General features: G+C 44.9%; 1 protein-coding gene across 2 annotated transcripts in view; it reads left to right on the forward strand.

Moving 5' to 3' along the window:
- The first annotated feature begins 699 nt into the window (after positions 1-699).
- The window catches only part of TMEM14C (transmembrane protein 14C), a 30796-nt gene continuing 8802 nt past the window's right edge, over positions 700-22693 (forward strand). The window contains exons 1-3 of one of the 2 annotated variants that reach the window (XM_073631044.1): positions 700-851; positions 4999-5052; positions 20388-20464. In XM_073631044.1, coding sequence (XP_073487145.1) covers positions 20389-20464 — 76 coding nt within the window. In that variant the 5' untranslated portion in view covers positions 700-851; positions 4999-5052; position 20388. The remainder of the gene's footprint in view (positions 852-4998; positions 5053-20387; positions 20465-22693) is intronic. The other variant, XM_073631045.1, reaches the window with a different exon arrangement.

Below are 22693 nucleotides of genomic sequence, written 5' to 3' on the forward strand. Positions count from 1 at the left end.
CCCCCCCGAGCTCACACGCAGAAGCGAACACATATGTACCTCAAGCCCACATATGTAAATGGTGTTCAAACCACACATGTGATATATCGTCGCAAACATTAAAGCGAGAGCAATAATTCTAGCCCAAGACCTCGTCTGTAACCCTAAACTGGTAACCTGTAAAAAAATGTAAAGCTCAGCCTATGGAGATTTTTAAAGTACCGTAGTTTGGTGCCATTCCACGAGTGTGCGCAATTTTAAAGTGTGACACGTTCAGTATTGGTGTAACATCATCTTTCACATTATACAAAAACATTGGGCTGTTTTTTTTTTAATTCATAAAAGTTTTTTCCCCAAACAAATGTGTTTGAAAAATTGCTGCGCAAATACCATGTGACATAAAAAGTTGCAATGACCACCATTTTATTCCCTAGGGTCGCTGCTAAAAAATATATATATAATGTTTAGGGGTACTGAGTAATTTTCTAGCAAAAAAAATGATGATTTTTACACTTAGGAGTGCCAGACTTGGTATAGAAGTGGTTGAATAAACAATTTATCTCCTGTGCTCCTCATGCACTCTCCTACTAGACCCCACGTACTCTCTTCTCCCTCACAGGCCGCCCTATGTGTTCCTCATGTACTCCTATATCTTACAATGTATACATGGTACAGCCTATATGCTTTACCTTATGGCAATCTGAATGAATCCTGTAGGTGTGGCTCCTCCTTGTCATGTGACCGGTCACATGACTTCTGACACTCCGCCCCTCTGCTGAATATCTCCCTTGCAGCCTATACAGTGTATTGTGGTCGCTGTGACTCGGGGGTCCTCAAGCATCTTGTGCGGCTCTCTTGGAGTGTTGGCTGAGGTGAGTGACGTCACGTTCGGGGTAGAGAGGCAGTCCGCTGGTTCCATGTAGTGTATACAGTCTGGTGGTGTTCTCTGAGTCACGTGGGCAGCACATAGGAGGGTCAGGGCTACTTTAGTGAAGTGTTAGCTGTCCTATATGAGCCTGTGTAGTCTATGGTCGGAGTATTGTATGGTGGTTCATAGTCAGTAGAAGGGTAAAGCATGGCGGAGGCAGCACTTGGGCACAGTCCCTGCCCTGTGACTTATCTGGTGTGGACAAGGACTGCTGGTGTGTGGAGGATAAGATGTGGGAGGGGCTGACATCACACACAGGGCACACAGTGGGCTCCTGGGGACAGGCAAGGGCATTTAACCCTTTCACTGCTAAAGGGGTTTGTGTGTTTTATGCACACGTTAAACAAAAAAAAAAAAAGCATTTAGGCTCCATTCACATTTGTGCAACTTCAAAATCATGCAATTTCCAGTACGGTTTTAGTGTGACTTCGGACGAGTGCGACTTTGGCTTTGACCATGTGACTGTGTGCACTACAAAGTTGTACACAAGTCGCATATATATCATTTGGGTGTGACTTTCCTGCAACTTTTAACGATTTTTTTTTTTACATTGAAATCTACGGCCCTCGTGTCGCATGAAGGCCGGACCAAAGTAGTGCAGGAACTACTTTAACCACTTCAGCCCGGAAGATTTCCCCCCCTTAACCACTTCCCGCCCAGGCTATAGCAGATCAACGGCTGGTGTTGTGTCGAGAAGTGCCCGGGACGAACGACGCATGCGCCGTACGGAACAGCACAACAGCTGATTTTCCGATCAGCTATTGAGAAGGCGCCTGCGCACAATAGCCGACAGAATACATTTTTCTGTCATGTTGTGCCCCGCGCTCCTGTGGCGAGTTCATGCCGGTGAGGGGCGGATTTCTACATGTTGTGGGTGAATTTATAAATGATGGGCAGTTGGGTGCGGAATTTTTAAAGATGCCCAGTGCTGCAAAACAAAACTTTTTATGCTCTTCTATTTTTATAAAAATTCTGCACCCAACTGCCCATCATTTATAAATCCGCCCCTCACCGACATGAACTTGCCGCAGGACCGCGGGGCACAATCTGACAGAGAAATGTATTCTGTCGGCTATTGTGCGCAGGCGCCTTCTTAATAGCTGATCGTAAAATCAGCTGTTGTGCTGTTCCGTACAGTGCATGCGCAGTACAACCCGGGCACATCTCGATAGCGGGTTCTTCTCGACAGAACACTGGGAAGTTGTTCTGTTATCCTGACTGGGCGTCATATGACGTCCAGCAGGATAACATGCCGGTGCGCGGCGTTAGTCTGACACACTGCATCTACGATCGTGATAAGGAGCCTCTGTCAGAGGCTTCTTACCACGCATAAACCGGTAAACGGCATTCCTCGGTTTGTGCTGACAGGGAGAGCCGATCGACGGCTCTCCCTGTCAGAGGGGGGTCTGTGCTCATAATCAGCACAGCCCCCTCAGATGTGCCAATCGGTGCCCCAATAATAAAGTCTGGCAGTGCCCACCACAGTGCCCATCAGAGCCACCTATCAGTGCCGTCTGTCAGTGGCCATCAGTGCTACAAATCGGTGCCCATCAATTCTACATATCAGTGCCCGTCAGTGAAGGGTAAAACAAAATTTTATGACAGAAACTAAGAAAAAACTTTTTTTTTTTTTTTTTTTTTCAAAAATTTGGGTACAATGAGGCACAATTGTCATTCAAAGTGTGACAGCGCTGAAAATTATCCTGGGCAGGAAGGGGCGAAAGTGCCTGGTATTGAAGTGGTTAGTAACCAGGCCGTTCTTTGCGATACGGCACTGTGTTGCTTTAACTGACTATTGCGCGGTCGTGCGCCGTTGTACCCAAAAAATTTTCCCCACAAATAGAGCTTACTTTTTAGTGGTATTTGATCACCTCTCCGGTTTTATTTTTTGCTCTATAAACAAAAAAAAAAGGCAGACTATTTAAAAAAACAAAACAATATTTTTAACTCTTTGCTATAATATCCAAAAAAAAAAAAATTGCAATAAACGTATATTGATTGGTTTGCGCAAAATTTATAGTGTCTACAAAATAGATTTATAGCATTTTTATACTTTTTTTTTTTTTTTACTAGTAATGGCAGTTATTAGCTTTTTTTTTTTTTTTTTTTAATTTTTTGCGGGACTGCGACATTGTGGCGGACAGATTGGACACTTTTGACACTTTTTTGGGACCAGTGACATACAGCGATCAGTGCATTTTTTTTTTTTTTTTTTAGCACTGATTACTGTATAAATGACACTAGCAGGGAGGGGGTTAACACTAGGGGCGATCAAAGGGTTAAGTGTGTCCTAGGGAGGTGTTTCTAACTGGGGGGAGAGGACTGACGGAGTACAGAAAGATCACTGTTCCTAATCACTAGGAACAGACAATCACTCTGTACTTCTCTGTCAGAGCGGGGATCTGTTTGTTTACATTGACAGATCCCCATTCTGGCTCTGTGGAGCGATCGCGGGTGGCCGGTGGACATCGCAGCCTCCGGCCACGCACATCAGCTCCCCTTCCATGCTGCTGTAGCTGTTAAAGGGACCAATGTACAGCTATGGCGATTTGTCGGAATGAGCCGACCTGCCGCAGTATAATGATGTCGGCTGGTAGGCAATCGGTTAAACTCGCTGCAACTTTAAAGCGGAGTTCCACTCAAAAGTGGAACTTCAGCTTATCTGTCTCCCATCCCCTCCCATTTTTGACAGGTACCGTTCCCCACTTCCGGGAGATCGGGCCGCGGCCTGGTCTCCCGGAAGATCATCCCCCTCCTCCTTCCTCCGCCGCCAGACCAATTAGCGCAGCGTGCTTTGCACATGCGGCATGCGCAGGAATGGCGGCGGCTGCACCCGACAGCCGGGGCTCACTGGACAGGTAAGTGTCCATATATTAAAAGTCAGCAGCTGCAGTATTTGTAGCTGCTGACTAGTTTTACGCGGGTGGGGAGCTGGACCCCCTCTTTAAGTCACACAGATATGAACGATCCTCATTGGAAAACGGGGGGTGCGACTTGTCATGCAACTTTGGGGGTCCAAATGTGAATGGCGCCTTAGGCCTGAAAATTACATAAAACCCCCAAATGTTATTTTCTGGAGGCAAATATCTTGGAGAACAAAATGGTGGTAGTTCCAATTTGTATGTCACGTGACATGGAAAAGCAAGATGTCAGTAAAAAATACACTAAAGTTAAGGTGTTACTAAACCCACAACAGTAAAATCAGTGTGTATGCAGTAAAGCATGCTCGTTATACTCAATGGGACGGGTAATCTGTCTATCAAAGTGCCCGGACAAGGGGGAGGGGCTGTATGTGACGGCGCGCAGCGGGGAACACACAGCTATTGAAATGAAAGCTGTGATGTTCCTGGTGCTGTAATCAAACAGGCAGTGGCGGCTTTCCTCTCCCTTCACTGGCTGCACTACTAGGGACACTGGCTGCACTACTAGGGACACTGGCTGCACTACTAGGGACACTGGCTGCACTACTAGGGACACTGGCTGCACTACCGGGGACACTGGCTGGCTGCATCTGACGGGCACTGGTGAGGCTGCAATGATCTCTTGTATCATGTCCACAGTTTCTGACCATCTCCTGTACCATGTCCCCAGTCTCTGACCATCTCCTGTATAAAAATATGTTTAAAAACAGTCACTTTCGGTATCTGTGTTGTTTCGGTATCAAGGAAGATTTATTTTCAATATCGGTTTCGGCACCCAAAAACCCATTCGGTGCAACACACACACACACACACACACACACACACACACACACACACACACACACACACACACACACACACACACACACTATAAACATAGCTGCTGTGTCTCAATATAACAACCATGTGGGTGCGAGTGTGTGTGTGTGTCCCCCGAACTCGCCCTGATTCGGGGCTGTGCACACACATGGAGGTCACAGGGCTGGCAAACATGGCTCTGCATGGGGTACACAAGTTTTGGAATGACAGGGCCCAGGTCTCGCTAACGTTGAGAACCACAGGACTTGATCAATTTTTACATTTCAGCCATGGGCCTATTACTTTAACTTTGTTATTATGTAGGATAAAGTAACACTAATATATATTTGTTTGTTTGATTTTGTTTTGCAGAACAAACAAGGCTTTCTATTGGTACTCTTGTCTTGCAATCTACAGATAGAAAAGGTAACAAAAATAGCTTTCTTTTTCATACATCGTGGGACAGAGTTAGGTTAATATTCATTACCTACTGGGTTATACGCCATCTCTAGGTGAATGGACACTGGTAGTCAAAGTCTTAGACACGAAGTGATCCCCTATATAACCCCTCCCATACAGGAAGTACTTCAGTTTTTTACCAGTGTCTGCAAGGTGGATGGGCACAATTGTTTGAGCTCTCTGAGCTCCAGGTCTCCAGTCCCACAAACTGTTCTTAAATGAATCAAGGGATTGACCGATCAGATCCATTTGACACAGGCTATATATGCTTTAGATAAATGGTACCCGAGCCTCGCAAAGAAGACTCAAGATCCTGCAAGGTTTTATGCCTATAATGCGACCTCGGGCACTGGACCCTGCAAAGTGGAATCCTGGACACCACAGCGCTAAGGCATTATTGCAGGGTGCTGTACGGATCGAAGGGAAAGAAACCCTAAATATGAAAAAGGTACCCAGTCCTTGAAGGTCCTCAAGTGACAGAAACCTGCCCTGATGGGTGAGATTGGGCTCTTAGTTTCTAAGCTGCCCTGCGCCTGGATGGGTAAGTGAAACCCCTTTATTTACTATTGTGGGATGTCCCAGTGATTGTAACAATCATTCAAGCTAGCTGGACACCTGTGTGTGGTGACCATATGGGGGCTAGCTGTGGGTGTTTGCAAAGTGTATGTGCATTCACAAGAGTGCGACTGGTTGTTCCAGCGCGCAGCCAGCTTATTTAAACTGTGCATGCCAAGCATGCAGTGCTTCCAGAAGGCAGCTGTGGGACCCAGAGCAGGCTCTGAACCGGGCAATTGCAGCGGTTCATTTCTTCTTACCTGGGTTACGTGAGCCACCAGGTGTTGCTTGGCAGGCTAAAGGTGCTTAGCACGATTGTTGCATAGGGGCTTAGTGAGCCCTTTTAACCTCTTGACATCCACGCTATAGCCGAATGACGGCCACAGCGCGGACCTGAATTTTAGGGAGGCCGTCATTAGATGGCCTTCCCTGTGCATGCGCCCTGTGCTCGCTGTGATCACCGAGTCACTGAGACTCGGGTGATTACCGTCCCGGCCCCTTACCATGTGATCAGCTGTTAGCCAATGACAAAACAAAAGCTCTGTGATCGTTTTTCTCCTCATGCTGACAGCCGATCACCGGCTCATCTGCAAGGGACATCGGTCCCGAAGAGGAAGAGGCAATTATGCCTCATCTGTGCCACCTGCCATTGCCACCTATCAATGCCCATGAGTGCCACCTATCAATGCCCACCAGTGGTGCCAATCAGTGCTGCCTATCAGTGTAACCGATCAGTGCCCATCACTGCCACCCATCGGTGCCCATCAGTGCCGCCTCATCAACGTACATCAATGAAGCAGAAAGATTACCTGTTTTAAAATTTTATAACAAAATATAAAAAAAAAAAAAAAAAAAAAAAATTTTTTTTTTTTTTTTTTTTTTTTTTTTTTAATTAGGACTTTTTACATAATTTTTTTTTTTTAACAAAAAATAAAAACCGCAAAGGTGATAAAATACCACCAAACGAAAGCTCTATTTGTGGGAAAAAAATGATAAAGATTTCATTTGGGTACAGTGTTGTATGACCGCGCAATTGTCATTCAGAGTGCGTCAGCGCTGAAAATTGGTCTGGATAGGAGGGAGTTTGAGTGCCCAGTAAGCAAGTGGTTAAAGGGTCTCCCTTCTGAGGTGTGTTTATACTACACCCAGGTTATCTCTTTTTGTGGCTTGTAAATGTCTTCAAAAAAGAGGAGCGGGACCAACACTACAGGGAAGGGCACTCCTATGTCGTCAGTAGTTCCTGGTGAACCTAGTCGTACCCCTGCTGTATCCCCTGAAAGGCCAGAGGCTTCTGGGCAATCTGAGCCACTGTGCCTATCTGGTATTTTGCCTACAGTCAACGCTGCTGCTTCACCCTTTATCACCAAGGATGAACTGTCCTCGTCCCTAGCCGGGTCAGAGCACAGGATTGCTGGCATGATTGCCTCAGTCCCGCAGGGTGGCAAGAAGCGTGACAGATCCCCCTGCCCGGAACCTCCTAGTTTGGAACAGGAATGGATTGAGGATGGGGAAGAGCTAAAAGCTCAGGATTCTGTGGAGGGCCTGGCGGATGAGTCTGCTTCTGAGCAATCTGGACAAGATATCCAGTTGATGTCTGCCTCTGTCGCGCCCGCCAACAGGGCGCTGGAGCCAGGGGCAAGCCACAAGGCCTGGGCCAGAAAAAGCCCTGGGTCCAAAACTCTTTTAAACCCAGCACCAAGCCCTCCTTTTGAGGGGACGCCCCCTACTCTATTGGGTGGGGGGAAGGCTGCTGCACTTTGCGGACATTTGGAGAACAATGTTTCAGGACGGGTGGGACACCTCAACTAAATCCCGTGGTTACAAGCTAGAGTTGTGGGGAGTTCCCCCTCAGAGGTTTCTAAGATCCAGCATTTCCTCTGATCCTCAAAAAGAAGCTTATTGTTTCAGGCACTACATCACTTAGTGCATCAAGGAGAGATTGTACAGGTTCTTGTATCCAAAAGGGGTGCAGGGTTTTACTCAAACCTGTCTGCGGTTCAAAAACCAAACGGGGACGCAAGGCCCATTTTGGATCTAAGATCCCTGAACCAGTATCTACTAATCCAGTCCTTTCGGATGGAGTCTGTCCGCTCAGTAGTAGCCTCACTCCAGATGGGAGACTTTCTAGCCTCCAATGATATAAAAGACGCATATTTACACGTACCTATCTTTCAGCCTCATCAGAGGTTCCTGCGATTTTCAGTAGAGGAACGTCCTTTTCAGTTTGTGGCTCTACCCTTCAGGCTTGCCACAGCTCTCCGGGTGTTCACAAAGGTCCTAGCACAAGTACTGGGTCTCTTAAGGGCCCAAGGGATCTTGGTGCTCGGGTATCTGGACAACCTCCTGCTCAGAGATCACTCACCACAAGTTCTAGAACAGAGCATAACCTGCACAATGCAATATTTGGAAAGCTTAGGCTGGATCATAAATACCGAAGTGTCAGCCTTGAGACCAGCTCAAAGTCTGAAGTATTTAGGTCTGATCCTAGATACGGTCCAAGCAAGGGTATTTTTGCCACCCAAAAGGATCTGTGCCCTGAAGGATCAGGTGCGTCAGATAAAGGGCACTAGACAACCCTCCATTCGGCTCAATATGGGTCTTCTAGGAAGGATGGTGTCCTCCTTCGAGGCAGTGCCCTATGCTCAGTTACATTCCAGACCTATACAACAAGACATCTTGTTGGCTTGAAACAGAAGAGGGACAAACCCTGTATTATACAATATTCTTAACTCCTCAGGCATGCTTAAGTCTAAACTGGTGGTTGCAGGATCAGAACATGCGAAAGGGAAGATCCTTCCTCCCCGGTAACTTGGAGAGTACTGACCACAGATGCCAGTCTCTCGGGCTGGGGAGCAAACCCAGAGGGGCTCAAAGCTCAGGGGAAATGGTCAAGGACAGAACTGATCCTGCCCATCAAGGTCCTGGAGTTACAGGCAGTACGTCTGGCCCTACAGTCCTGGACGGTGGAGCTTCATGATTTCTCTATCCAGGTTCAGTCCAACAATGCCACTGCAGTGGCCTATATAAACCACCAAGGTGGTACCAGGAGTCGTAGCCTGGGCAGGGGGACATGTGCCGATTGTATCAGCAGTCCATATCCAGGGAGTAGAGAACTGGAAGGCAGATTATCTCAGCCACCAGCAGATCTGCCCGGGGGAATAGTCCCTACACCCAGGGGTGTTCCAGAAAATATGCCAGCGTTGGAGATGGCCAGAGGTTGACCTATTGGCATCCAGGTTCAACAACAAGCTACAGCAGTTTGTGTCCCAAAAAAGGGATCCTCTGGCACTCGGAGCAGATGGTCTGGTAATTCCATGGAGCCAGTACTCCCTGCTTTATGCTTTCCCCTCGGTCCCTCTCCTTCCACATTTATTGCGCAGGATTCGGAGAGAAGGGGTTCCAGTCATTCTGGTGGCACCAGCCTGGCCCAGAAGGCCCTGGTTAACGAGGATTGTGAGACTTACAATAGACTGGCCATGGACGCTTCCACGTCGCCCCGATCTACCGTCTCTAGGTCCTATATTCCACCCCAATTTACAGTCTCTAAATTTGACAGCATGGCTATTGAAGCCAGGGTGTGGAAGGACCGTGGCATCTTGGGACCAGTGGTGTCTACCCTAGTGAATGCTAGAAAAGCTGTCTCTAGGAAGATCGATCATAAGGTCTGGAAAATGTATATTGCTTGGTGTGAAGCCATAAAATGGCATCCTTGGAAATACGTGATTGGGAGAATTCTCTTTTCTAGAGTTTAGCTGTGGAAATCATATTGGCTTTGAGTACAATCAGAGGTCAGATTTCGGCCCTGTCAGTATTCTTCCAAAGGCCTTTAGCCTCCCATTCGCTGATCCGAACCTTTATGCAGGGGGCAACTCGTTTGCTTCCCCCCATTAAATCACCTATGTGTCCTTGGGACTTGAACTGGGTGTTGTCTGTTACAGAAACAACCATTTGAGCCTATCAAGGAAATTCCATTAGACTTGTGTCACGCAAGCTAGACTTACTGATGGCCATCACCTCAGCTAGAAGGGTGTCGGAGTTGGCGGCCTTTCCTGCAGGGAACCATACTTGATCCTTCACCACGACAGGGTCGTGTTATGACCTGTTCCATCCTTTTTGCCAAAAGTGGCATCAGCCTTTCATTTAATTCAGGTCATTATTTTGCCTTTTTTCTTTCAGCCTCGTTCGGTGGAATAGAGACTGCATTCCTTGGACGTTGCTTGTGCAGTCGATGTTTATTTGTCTAGTTCTGCGGATCAGACTTCTTTTTTGTTTTACCAAAAGGACCCAAGAAGGGGCAGGCAGCTTCCATTGCCAATTGGGTCCGTCAGTTGGTCATTCAAGCCTATGGTCTGAAATGTAAAGCTCTTCCCTTTTAGGGTGAGAGCTCATTCTACCAGGGGTGTAGGAACCTCCTGGGCTTTTCGCCATCAGGTATCTGTGGCTGAGATTTGTAAGGCTGCTACCTGGTCTTCAGTGCATACATTCACAAAATGTTATCAAGTGGATGTTCGAGCAGCCGAGGATTTGGCTTTCGGCCGCAGTGTACTGCGGGCTGCCGTATAAGGTCTCTGGTTATTGTTTGGCTGGGTGTCTCCCTCCCCTCAAGGCTATTGCTCTGGGACGTCCCAGTAGGTAGTGAATATCAGCCTAACTCTGTGTCCCATGACGTATGAAAAAAGAAAATGTATTTATCATACTTAACTGTAAAATCCTTTTCTTTAAGTACGTCATGGGACACAGAGATCCCTCCCCCTCTTTTTTTTGAGGATTCAGTGCTTGCTACAAAACTGAAGTACTTCCTGTATGGGAGGGGTTATATAGGGGATCACTTCCTGTCTAAGACTTTGTCTACCAGTGTTCATTCACCTAGAGATGGCGTATAACCCAGTAGGTAATGAATAACTCAGTGTCCCGTGATGTTCTTAAACAAAAGGATTTTACAGGTAAGTACGACGAAAAAATCCTTTTTTGTGCACTAGTTTGACGTGCTATTTTTAAAACTACTGCACTAGTGTATATGTGTATGTGTAATATATATATTAATCCTGTTAAGGATAAGAGGAGGAACGAGTCAGTTAGAGTTAACTATGGGGTTTGCTCGGTGAATGGCAGATTCATTGCTTCATGTATATAGCCCTGTGTGATCTACACTCGAGCTGCACGATTCTGGATAAAATGAGAATCACTATTTTTTTGCTTAGAATAAACATCACAATTCTCTCACGATTCTGAAGAACTTTTTTTATTTTAAAGATTTCCATTCCCTGAACATTAGGTTCTCAAACAAGATGGCAATAAAATAAGATGTAATACTCTTTGCTTCAGTCAAATGTAAAGAAATGTAATGAAAAAAGAATGTAATGTGTAAAGAAATAAAAAAAAAAAAAAAAATGCCATTAAGTTATATATTAGGGTTTTTTTTTTTTTTTTTCTTGTACTTGCTGATACCAATCAACAATACCTACCGCAACTTTTTCATTTACACGTCAGCTGTCAGCAATAAATAGTACAAAGCATTAAAAAGTTATTTTACAAATTTTTTTTTTTTTTCAATGTGAAACGTGTAAATCTATGTTAAAGGTGCAAAAATAATAACGAACAAAGCAAACAAAAAAAGTTTTAATAGTTAAAAAAGTAGAAGTAAATAAAGAATAAATCAGCAGGAAAATTATAATTAAATGGAGAAGGAGAATAAGGAGTTAATAAGGCTGATCAGAGTAAATTTAAGGGGTTAAACAGGAACAATTTGACCACTTCCGGACCGCCGCACGCTGATGTACATCCCTACTTTGGGGACGGATATTGTTATGGCAACAGCTAGCTGCCAAATCCCCGTGTTCGGCCGGCGGTCCGGTACAGGATAAAAGTGGTCTCTGCGGTGGATTCGCCGCAAGATCACTTCTATCGGAGGCGGGAGAGGGGTGCCCTCCGCTGCTTTCCAGAGCCGTCGGCAGTGGCGGAGGCGATTGCGTCTGTCCCCTGGGCTGACATGGAGACGAGTGAGGGGTAGACGGGCCCCCACCCGTCTCCATGACACTGCAGGGTGGAAACGATGTCAAAACGTCACTTCCGCCCATAGCTCTTAAAGGGCCAATTTATTTTGTTTATTTTTTTAAATGACAATTTTTTTTTTTTATTGCATTTCAGTGTAAATATGAGATCTGAGGTCTTTTTGACCCCAGATCTCATATTTAAGAGGTCCTGTCATGCTTTTTTTCTATTACAAGGGATGTTTACATCCCTTGTAATAGGAATAAAAGTGACACTTTTTATATTTTTACACTGTTTAAAAAAAAAAAAAAAAAAAAAAAAAGATAAAATAAAAAAAATAAAAAAATTTTAAAATGCGCTCCGTCCCGCCGAGCTCGCGTGCAGAAGCGAACGCATACATGAGTAGTGCCCGCTTATGAAAATGGTGTTCAAACCACACATGTGAGGTATCGCCGCGATCGGTAGAGCAAGAACAATAATTCTAGCCCTAGACCTCCTCTGTAACGCAAAACATGCAACCGGTAGAATTTTTTAAATGTCGCCTATGGAGATTCTTAAGAGTTAAAGTTTGTCGCCATTCCATGAGCGGGCGCAATTTTGAAGCGTGACCTGTTTGGTATCAATTTACTCGGCGTAACATTATCTTTCACAATATAAAAAAAATATTGGGCTAACTTTACTGTTGTCTTATATTTGAATTCAAAAAAGTGTATTTTAAAAAAAAGAAAAAGTGCGCTTGTAAGACCGCTCCTCAAATACGGTATGACAGAAAGTATTGCAATGACCGCCATTTTATTCTCTAGGATGTTAGAAAAAAAAATGTATAATGTTTGGGGGTTCTAAGTAATTTTCTAGCAATAAAAAACTGTTTTTAACTTGTAAACACCACACCTAAAAAAAGAGGCCCAGTCTTAACCACTTAAGGACCGCCTAACGCCGATTTACGTCGGCAAGGCGGCACGGGCAAGCAAAATCACGTACATGTACGTGATTTGCCTCCCGCGGGCGGGGGGTCCGATCGGACCCCCCCCCCCCGGTGCCCGAGGCGGTCCCGTTTTGTCCCACGGCGATCGGAGGTGAGGGGGAGGCCATCCGTTCGTGGCCCCCCCCTCGCGATCGCCGCCGGCCAATCAGATTACTTCCTTTGCTGCTGTATGCTAAACAGCAGCAAAGGAAATGATGTCATCTCTCCTCGGCTCGGTATTCCGTTGCAGCGCCGAGGAGAGAAGACATCTATGTGAGTGCACCAACACTACACACACAGTAGAACATGCCAGGCACACAAAACACCCCGATTCCCCCCCCCTCCCTGTCACAAACTGACACCAGCAGTTTTTTTTTTTTTTTTTTTTTTTCTGATTACTGCATTGGTGTCAGTTTGTGACAGTTACAGTGTTGGGACAGTTAGTATTACCCCCCTTTAGGTCTAGGGTACCCCCCTAACCCCCCCTAATAAAGTTTTAACCCCTTGATCACCCCCTGTCACCAGTGTCACTAAGCGATCATTTTTCTGATCGCTGTATTAGTGTCGCTGGTGACGCTAGTTAGTGAGGTAAATATTTAGGTTCGCCGTCAGCGTTTTATAGCGACAGGGACCCCCATATACTACCTAATAAATGTTTTAACCCCTTGATTGCCCCCTAGTTAACCCTTTCACCACTGATCACCGTATAACTGTTACGGGTGACGCTGGTTAGTTTGTTTATTTTTTATAGTGTCAGGGCACCCGCCGTTTATTACCGAATAAAGGTTTAGCCCCCCGGTCGCCCGGCGGTGATATGCGTTGCCCCAGACAGCGTCAGATTAGCGCCAGTACCGCTAACACCCACGCACGCAGCATACGCCTCCCTTAGTGGTATAGTATCTGTACGGATCAATATCTGATCCGATCAGATCTATACTAGCGTCCCCAGCAGTTTAGGGTTCCCAAAAACGCAGTGTTAGCGGGATCAGCCCAGATACCTGCTAGCACCTGCGTTTTGTCCCTCCGCCCGGCCCACCCAAGTGCAGTATCGATTGATCACTGTCACTTACAAAACACTAAACGCATAACTGCAGCGTTCGCAGAGTCAGGCCTGATCCCTGCGATCGCTAACAGTTTTTTTGGTAGCATTTTGGTGAACTAGCAAGCACCGTCCCCAGGCAGCGTCAGGTTAGCGCCAGTACCACTAACACCCACGCACGCAGCATACGCCTCCTTTAGTGGTATAGTATCTGAACGGATCAACATCTGATCCGATCAGATCTATACTGGCATCCCCAGCAGTTTAGGGTTCCCAAAAACGCAGTGTTAGCGGGATCAGCCCAGATACCTGCTAGCACCTGCGTTTTGCCCTCCGCCCGGCCCAGCCCAGCCCACCCAAGTGCAGTATCGATTGATCACTGTCACTTACAAAACACTAAATGCATAACTGCAGCGTTTGCAGAGTCAGGCCTGATCCCTGCGATCGCTAACAGTTTTTTTGGAAGCTTTTTATTGAACTGGCAAGCACCAGCGGCCTAGCATACCCCGGTCGTAGTCAAACCAGCGCTGCAGTAACACTTGGTGACGTGGCGAGTCCCATAAGTGCAGTTCAAGCTGGTGAGGTGGCAAGCACAAGTAGTGTCCCGCTGCCACCAAAAAGACAAACACAGGCCCGTCATGCCCATAGTGCCCTTCCTGCTGCATTCGCCAATCCTAATTGGGAACACACCGCTTCTGCAGCGCCCGTACTTCCCCCATTCACATCCCCAACCAAATGCAGTCGGCTGCATGAGAGGCATTTTTATGTCCTCCTGAGTACCCCTACCCAACGAACCCCCCCAAAAAGATGTTGTGTCTGCAGCAAGCGCGGATATAGGCGTGACACCCGCTATTATTGTCCCTCCTGTCCTGACAATCCTGGTCTTTGCATTGGTGAATGTTTTGAACGCTACCATGCACTAGTTGAGTATTAGCGTAGGGTACAGCATTGCACAGACTAGGCACACTTTCACAGGGTCTCCCAAGATGCCATCGCATTTTGAGAGACCCGAGCCTGGAACCGGTTACCATTATAAAAGTTAGTTACAAAAAAAGTGTAAAAAAAAAAAAATATATATAAAATAAAAAAAAATTGTTGTCGTTTTATTGTTCTCTCTCTCTATTCTCTCTCTCTATTGTTCTGCTCTTTTTTTACTGTATTCTATTCTGCAGTGTTTTATTGTTATTGTTATTGTTATTATGTTTTATCATGTTTGTTTTTCAGGTATGTAATTATTTATACTTTACTGTTTACTGTGCTTTATTGTTAACCATTTTTTTGTCTTCAGGTACACCATTCACGACTTTGAGTGGTTATACCAGAATGATGCTTGCAGGTTTAGGTATCATCTTGGTATCATTCTTTTCAGCCAGCGGTCGGCTTTCATGTAAAAGCAATCCTAGCGGCTAATTAGCCTCTAGACTGCCTTTACAAGCCGTGGGAGGGAATGCCCCCCCCCCCCCACCGTCTTCCGTGTTTTTCTCTGGCTCTCCTGTCTCAACAGGGAACCTGAGAATGCAGCCGGTGATTCAGCCAGCTGACCATAGAGCTGATCAGAGACAAGAGTGGCTCCAAACATCTCTATGGCCTAAGAAACCGGAAGCTACGAGCATTTTATGACTTAGATTTCGCCGGATGTAAATAGCGCCATTGGGAAATTGGGGAAGCATTTTATCACACCGATCTTGGTGTGGTCAGATGCTTTGAGGGCAGAGGAGAGATCTAGGGTCTAATAGACCCCAATTTTTTCAAAAAAGAGTACCTGTCACTACCTATTGCTATCATAGGGGATATTTACATTCCCCGAGATAACAATAAAAATGATTTAAAAAAAAAAAAAAAATGAAAGGAACAGTTTAAAAATAAGATAAAAAAGCAAAAAAATAATAAAGAAAAAAAAAAAAAAAAAAAAAAAAGCACCCCTGTCCCCCCTGCTCTTGCGCTAAGGCGAACGCAAGCGGCGGTCTGTCGTCAAACGTAAACAGCAATTGCACCATGCATGTGAGGTATCGCCGCGAAGGTCAGATCGAGGGCAGTAATTTTAGCAGTAGACCTCCTCTGTAAATCTAAAGTGGTAACCTGTAAAGGCTTTTAAAGGCTTTTAAAAATGTATTTATTTTGTTGCCACTGCACGTTTGTGCGCAATTGTAAAGCATGTCATGTTTGGTATCCATGTACTCGGCCTAAGATCATCTTTTTTATTTCATCAAACATTTGGGCAATATAGTGTGTTTTAGTGCATTAAAATTTAAAAAAGTGTGTTTTTTCCCCAAAAAATGCGTTTGAAAAATCGCTGCGCAAATACTGTGTGAAAAAAAAAAAAATGAAACCCCCACCATTTTAATCTGTAGGGCATTTGCTTTAAAAAAATATATAATGTTTGGGGGTTCAAAGTAATTTTCTTGCAAAAAAAAAAACTTTTTCATGTAAAAAATAAGTGTCAGAAAGGGCTTTGTCTTCAAGTGGTTAGAAGAGTGGGTAATGTGTGACATAAGCTTCTAAATGTTGTGCATAAAATGCCAGGACAGTTCAAAACCCCCCCAAATGACCCCATTTTGGAAAGTAGACACCCCAAGCTATTTGCTGAGAGGCATGTCGAGTCCATGGAATATTTTATATTGCGACACAAGTTGCGGGAAAGAGACAAATTTTTTTTTTTTTTTTTTTTTTTTTTTTTGCACAAAGTTGTCACTAAATGATATATTGCTCAAACATGCCATGGGAATATGTGAAATTACACCCCAAAATACATTCTGCTGCTTCTCCTGAGTACGGGGATACCACATGTGTGAGACTTTTTGGGAGCCTAGCCGCGTACGGGACCCCGAAAACCAAGCACCGCCTTCAGGCTTTCTAAGGGCGTGAATTTTTGATTTCACTCTTCACTGCCTATCACAGTTTCGGAGGCCATGGAATGCCCAGGTGGCACAAACCCCCCCCAAATGACCCCATTTTGGAAAGTAGACACCCCAAGCTATTTGCTGAGAGGTATAGTGAGTATTTTGCAGACCTCACTTTTTGTCACAAAGTTTTGAAATTTGAAAAAAGAAAAAAAAAAAAAAGTTTTTTCTTGTCTTTCTTCATTTTCAAAAACAAATGAGAGCTGCAAAATACTCACCATGCCTCTCAGCAAATAGCTTGGGGTGTCTACTTTCCAAAATGGGGTCATTTGGGGGGGTTTTGTGCCACCTGGGCATTCCATGGCCTCCGAAACGGTGATAGGCAGTGAAGAGTAAAATCAAAAATTCACGCCCTTAAAAACGCTGAAGGCGGTGATTGGTTTTCGGGGCCCCGTACGCGGCTAGGCTCCCAAAAAGTCCCACACATGTGGTATCCCCATACTCAGGAGAAGCAGCTAAATGTATTTTGGGGTGCAATTCCACATATGCCCATGGCCTGTGTGAGCAATATATCATTTAGTGACAACTTTGTGCAAAAAAAAAAAAAAAAAAGTGTCACTTTCCCGCAACTTGTGTCAAAAATATAAAATATTCCATGGACTCAATATGCCTCTCAGCAAATAGCTTGGGGTGTCTACTTTCCAAAATGGGGTCATTTGGGGGGGGGTTGTGCCACCTGGGCATTCCATGGCCTCCGAAACTGTGATAGGCAGTGAAGAGTGAAATCAAAAAGTTACACCCTTAGAAATCCTGAAGGCAGTGATTGGTTTTCGGGGTCCCATACGCGGCTAGGCTCCCAAAAAGTCCCACACATGTGGTATCCCCGTACTCAGGAGAAGTAGCTGAATATATTTTGGGGTGCAATTCCACATAGGCCCATGGCCTGTGTGAGCAATATATCATTTAGTGACAACTTTTTGTAAATATTTTTTTTTTTTTTTTTGTCATTATTCAATCACTTGGGACAAAAAAAATAAATATTCAATGGGTTCAACATGCCTATCAGCAATTTCCTTGGGGTGTCTACTTTCCAAAATGGGGTCATTTGGGGGGGTTTTGTACTGCCCTGCCATTTTAGCACCTCAAGAAATGACATAGGCAGTCATAAACTAAAAGCTGTGTAAATTCCAGAAAATGTACCCTAGTTTGTAGACGCTATAACTTTTGCGCAAACCAATAAATATACGCTTATTGACATTTTTTTTACCAAAGACATGTGGCCGAATACATTTTGGCCTAAATGTATGACTAAAATTGAGTTTATTGGATTTTTTTTATAACAAAAAGTAGAAAATATCATTTTTTTTCAAAATTTTCGGTCTTTTTCCGTTTATAGCGCAAAAAATAAAAACTGCAGAGGTGATCGAATACCATCAAAAGAAAGCTCTATTTGTGGGAAGAAAAGGACGCAAATTTCGTTTGGGTACAGCATTGCATAACCGCGCAATTAGCAGTTAAAGCGACGCAGTGCCAAATTGGAAAAAGACCTCTGGTCCTTAGGCAGCATAATGGTCCGGGGCTCAAGTGGTTAAAGTGGTTAATAAAAAAAAAAAAAAAATGTTTTTTTTTTTTTTTTTTTTTAACAGCTGTGAGCAGGGGAACGGCTCCGCACTTTTTACATGAATCGTGGAAATGCTGGATTAAGATCGTGTGGGGGGTCAAATCAAGATCACAATCTTTTAACGATTAATCGTACAGCTCCAATCTACACATCAAAGAACCACACACTATCAAACTCTAAATATATTATACCAAAAATATTGCTACGTTAAATTTATCAGTGACACACTTTGCAGGCATTTTGAAAAAGGAGGTGCTGCAGAAGCTTCTGAAGCACAGAGTGGAACCCACATTTGGCACCTTTCGGGGGGGTGGGGGGAAAGGATACCTGTCATTCACAGGTATCTTGTCCCCACTTCCGGGAGCCTCGCGGGTATTTGTGTCATCACTGGAGCTCCCTCCTTCCCCGGCCGTTGGGCCAGTAGGAAAGAGGAGCGGAGCCTTGCGCATTCACAGTAGGGTTCCCAGCGTGAAACCGTAAGGCTACACTGCCAGGTTCCCTTACTCGCAATGGAGGCGGCATGGAAACATCAGCTGCGGTGCCGACATCACTGGACTTCAGGAAAGGTAAGTGTCCGATTATTAAAGGTCAGCAGCTGCTGGCTTTTAATTTTTGCATTGGTGGGCAGACCTCCTCTTTAATACCCAAGGTCACCAATTTTTTTTAAGTAAATAAATAACAGATCTGTTGTAATTATGTGATGGTATAATATACAACATAGATTGTAATCTTATGAAAATACTCAGGCTGTACTTCTGTGGATCTCAGGAGCACAGTTCGTGTTCCACTCCTGTGACCCATTTTCAGTAGACAGTGGGCTTCAGCCCGCTGTCGCCTGACATCACAGAGCTGGTCCAGGCTCGCGCAAGATTGCAACTGTGGAGTCGGGATCCTCCCACATGGCTGGACCGGCACCTGGCCCAGCCTTTTAGCAAACTGCTGAGAACCACAGCCCAGCGCTCCAGTGAGCGTGGGGGGGGGGGGGGGGGGCAGAGCAGAGAGCTGCTGACTGACAGGAGGGAGCCATGAGAGCTGAGCGATTAGCGGTGTACAATTGCTTTGTTCTTAGTGTTAGAGGCACCAGGGGACAGATGCAGCATCCACCTAGGTAAGTATGATTCTTCTAAAAAAAAAAAAAAAAAAAAAAAAAAAAAACCCCTTTGCATCTCTCAATATATAGGAATACATTATGATATAGCAGCTAACGAGAGATATATATTTTTTTGTTATATTTTCATAGGTGTTTGTTACTGTTGGTTGTCTTTTTTTATTAGGTTGATCCAACTGAGCTTTTTGTAAGGTGCCTTCATTTTAAAGTGGTTGTAAAGGCTGAAGGTTTTTCCCCTTCATGCATTCTATGTAGAAAGGTAAAAAGCCTTCAGTGTGACGCTCCCCCCCATCTCATAGACTCACAGAGGTGGCTTGGGAGCGAGCACGCACAAGAAGGCAGCTTGCTATGGGGGGCACTCAGGAGAGGGGAGGGACCAGCAGCGCTGGTGGGGGACCCGAGAAGAGGCGGATCTGAGCCGCTCTGTGCAAAACTATTACACAGAGCAGGAAGGTATGATATGTTTGTTGTTGTGTGTGTTTTTTTTTTTTTTTTTTTTTTTTTTATTTGAAATATAAACCTTTTTAAGGACTTAATTCATTAAAAATGTGTACTTGTAGGAGAATGAAAGATAGTAATTGAACTGATAATGATATGTGTATGAGGCAGAAAAGGTATACTGCCATATAAACGTATCAACACTATTAATACCAACACTATTGTAAGATTTTACCATGCTGTAAAGCTTAAATCTGAAGTTCATAATGAAGAAGATGCCAAATTGTTCAGCCTTGCAGCTCATATGGGACCAGAGAAGAGTGCATTATATAATGATTATAACATATCAAAGCAATGTAAAGATTGCAATGGCATGGTACAGCAAGTCTTCTCTATCAGTAATACACTCACAATGGTTCCTGGTGTTGTCTTGCCTTTTCCCCAGCTTTGACAACTTGTAGGAAAGTGCATGGCTATCCTGTCCATCTGTTACCAGTTTAGCTATCCTTCAGCTGGGATGGGAAAGCTACTTTAGTGAGCACTATATGAATTTACCAATACCAGAAGAATATGAATCCACTCTTGTGTAGTACAGATGACTAGTGTGCCAATTTATCACATGGGTTACTTAGTTTTTCATGTATTTTTTCAATTCTTACTGATAATGTTAGAAAAGATTTGTCAATGGCTAATTTAGTTGCATATTTACTGCAGTGATGCTTCCTTTTTCTTTTCTTTTTTTCTAGTATGGGTGTGGAATGGTTTGGTTTTGGATATGCGGCTCTAGTCGCCACTGGAGGAGTTATCGGCTATGTAAAAGCAGGTATGTGTCTGAAACCTAGAGCTGTGTTAATAGTTTGAAGAATTTATATGGACGATAAAGCTTAAAAACCACTCCACAGGTACGCTGACACGTTTCAGCAATCTAGGCCTTACAGCTATGAGAAAGCCAGGAGTGGCTGAAGCATGTCAAGATGTCAAGTTATTTTTTTTTTTTTTTTAAACCATGGGCTGTAATAAAGGATACCAAAGATCTATACTGGAGTGGCTTGCAAAGGCTGAAGCTGAACACTGATGACTGTTCTCTGATGAATGGAAATGGGTGGGATGATTGAGCCAGGGGTTATGAGGGCTCCATCTGCCCGGCCGTATCATGCATTCAAAGTTCTGTAAATGGTAAACTTACAAGTAAGCTCTTGAGCACTTGTAGTTCATTGTCTCTTCCTGTCAGTGTGTAACTGCCTTCCTGTACGAGGTACGAGCAGACAGAAACACTGACAAGTCTGCAGGAGTTCTGCATGGCATCTTCGCTCTGATCGTAGGTGTAATGCTTTCCAGGCTCCTTTTACAAAAATGAATAAATGCATGTTTCTTGTTAATACATCATGGGACACAGAGCTCTATTCATTACATCATGGGTTAGATAGCCACCTTCAGGTGTTGGACACTGGCAACCCTAATTGTAAGGAGAGTTCCTCCCCTATATAACCCCTCCCATATGGACAGAACCTCAGTTTTTTTTTTTCGCCAGTGTCTAAGGTGTTTGGAAAGTTGTAACTACAGATGCCAGCCTCTGAGGCTGGGGAGCAGTTCTGGAAGAAGCTTTGATCCAAGGCAAATGATCCAGAACCGAAGGGTCTTTACCCATTAACATTCTGGAACTTCGGGCAGTCCATCTGGCCCTGAAGACCTGGACAGACAGGCTACAAGGCTGTCCTGTCCGAGTTCAGTCCGACAATGCCACAGCAGTCACCAAGGGGGCACCAGGAGTCTGCCCAGAGGGAGGTGAATCACGTTCTCACTTGGGCAGAGAAACATGTTCCTTGTCTATCTGCAGTCCTTATTCCAGGGGTGAAAAATTGGAAAGCAGATTTTTTAAGCCACCAGCAGCTGCACCCAGGGGAATGGTCGGTACACCCCGCCATACTTCAGGCAATATGCCAGAGTTGGGGTACCCCGGATGTAGACCTACTAGCCTCCAGATTCAACAACAAACTGGACATCTTTGTATCAAGAACAAAGGACCCGCTAGCACAAGGTTCAGATGCCTTGATAGTTCAGTTGGATCAGTTTTTTCTGATCTATGCATTCACTCCAGTTCCGCTTCTTGCTCGGTTACTTTGCAAGGTCAAGACAGAAGGGAAGCCAGTAATCCTAATAGCCCCGGCTTGGCCCGGGAGGTCCCTGGTATGCAGAGATCGTGAGGATGGCAGTCGGAAGGCCATGGGTGCTCCCACTGCAACCAGACCTGCTCTCGCAAGGGCCAATATTCCATCCTTCCTTACAAAGTCGGAATTTGACGGTTTGGCTGTTGAGACCCACGTCCTGAAAAAACGTGGGCTCTCAGGTCCAGTCCTAACCACTCTGGTTAATGCCAGGAAGTCGGCCTCCAGGCTCATCTATTATAGAATCTGGAAGGCATATGTCTCCTGGTGTGAGTTCAAAGGATTGCATCCTAGAAGGTATGCTATTGATAGAATTCTCGCTTTTCTTCAATTAGGAGTAGAAATGAAGCTGGCCTTGGGCACTATCAAGGGTCAGATCTCGGCCTTGTCAGTATTTTTTCAGAAACCGCTTGCCTCTCATTCCCTAGTCTGGGCCTTTATTCAGGGGGGACTGCATTTAAATCCACCATTATGCCATGCTTCTTTGTGTCTTTTGACCAAGAAGTTGGTTTTTCTTGTTGCCATATCCTCTGCCAGGAGGGTATCTGAGTTAGCGGCTTTTTTATGTAAATTACATAATTATTCACAAAGACAGGGTGGTGTTGCGTCCTCACCCGGCTTTCTTGCCAAGATGTGGTCCTACCATCCTTTTTTCCAGATCCGCAGTCTGCGGAGGAAATGTTGTTACACTCTGTAGATGAGTAGTCAAAATCTATCTGGACGTGACTGCTCAGATGCGGAAGACTGACTTCTGTTTGTACTGCCAGACGGTCCCAGAAAGGGCCAGGCAGCGTTGAAGTCCACTATAGCTAGGTGGATTCGACAAGTTATTGTTCAGGCCTATGGTTTGGAAAAGAAGATTCCTCCTTTTGATGTTAAGGTTTCAT

Source organism: Aquarana catesbeiana, linkage group LG05, assembly GCF_042186555.1.
Source record: "Aquarana catesbeiana isolate 2022-GZ linkage group LG05, ASM4218655v1, whole genome shotgun sequence".
Taxonomy (NCBI): Eukaryota; Metazoa; Chordata; class Amphibia; order Anura; family Ranidae; genus Aquarana; species Aquarana catesbeiana.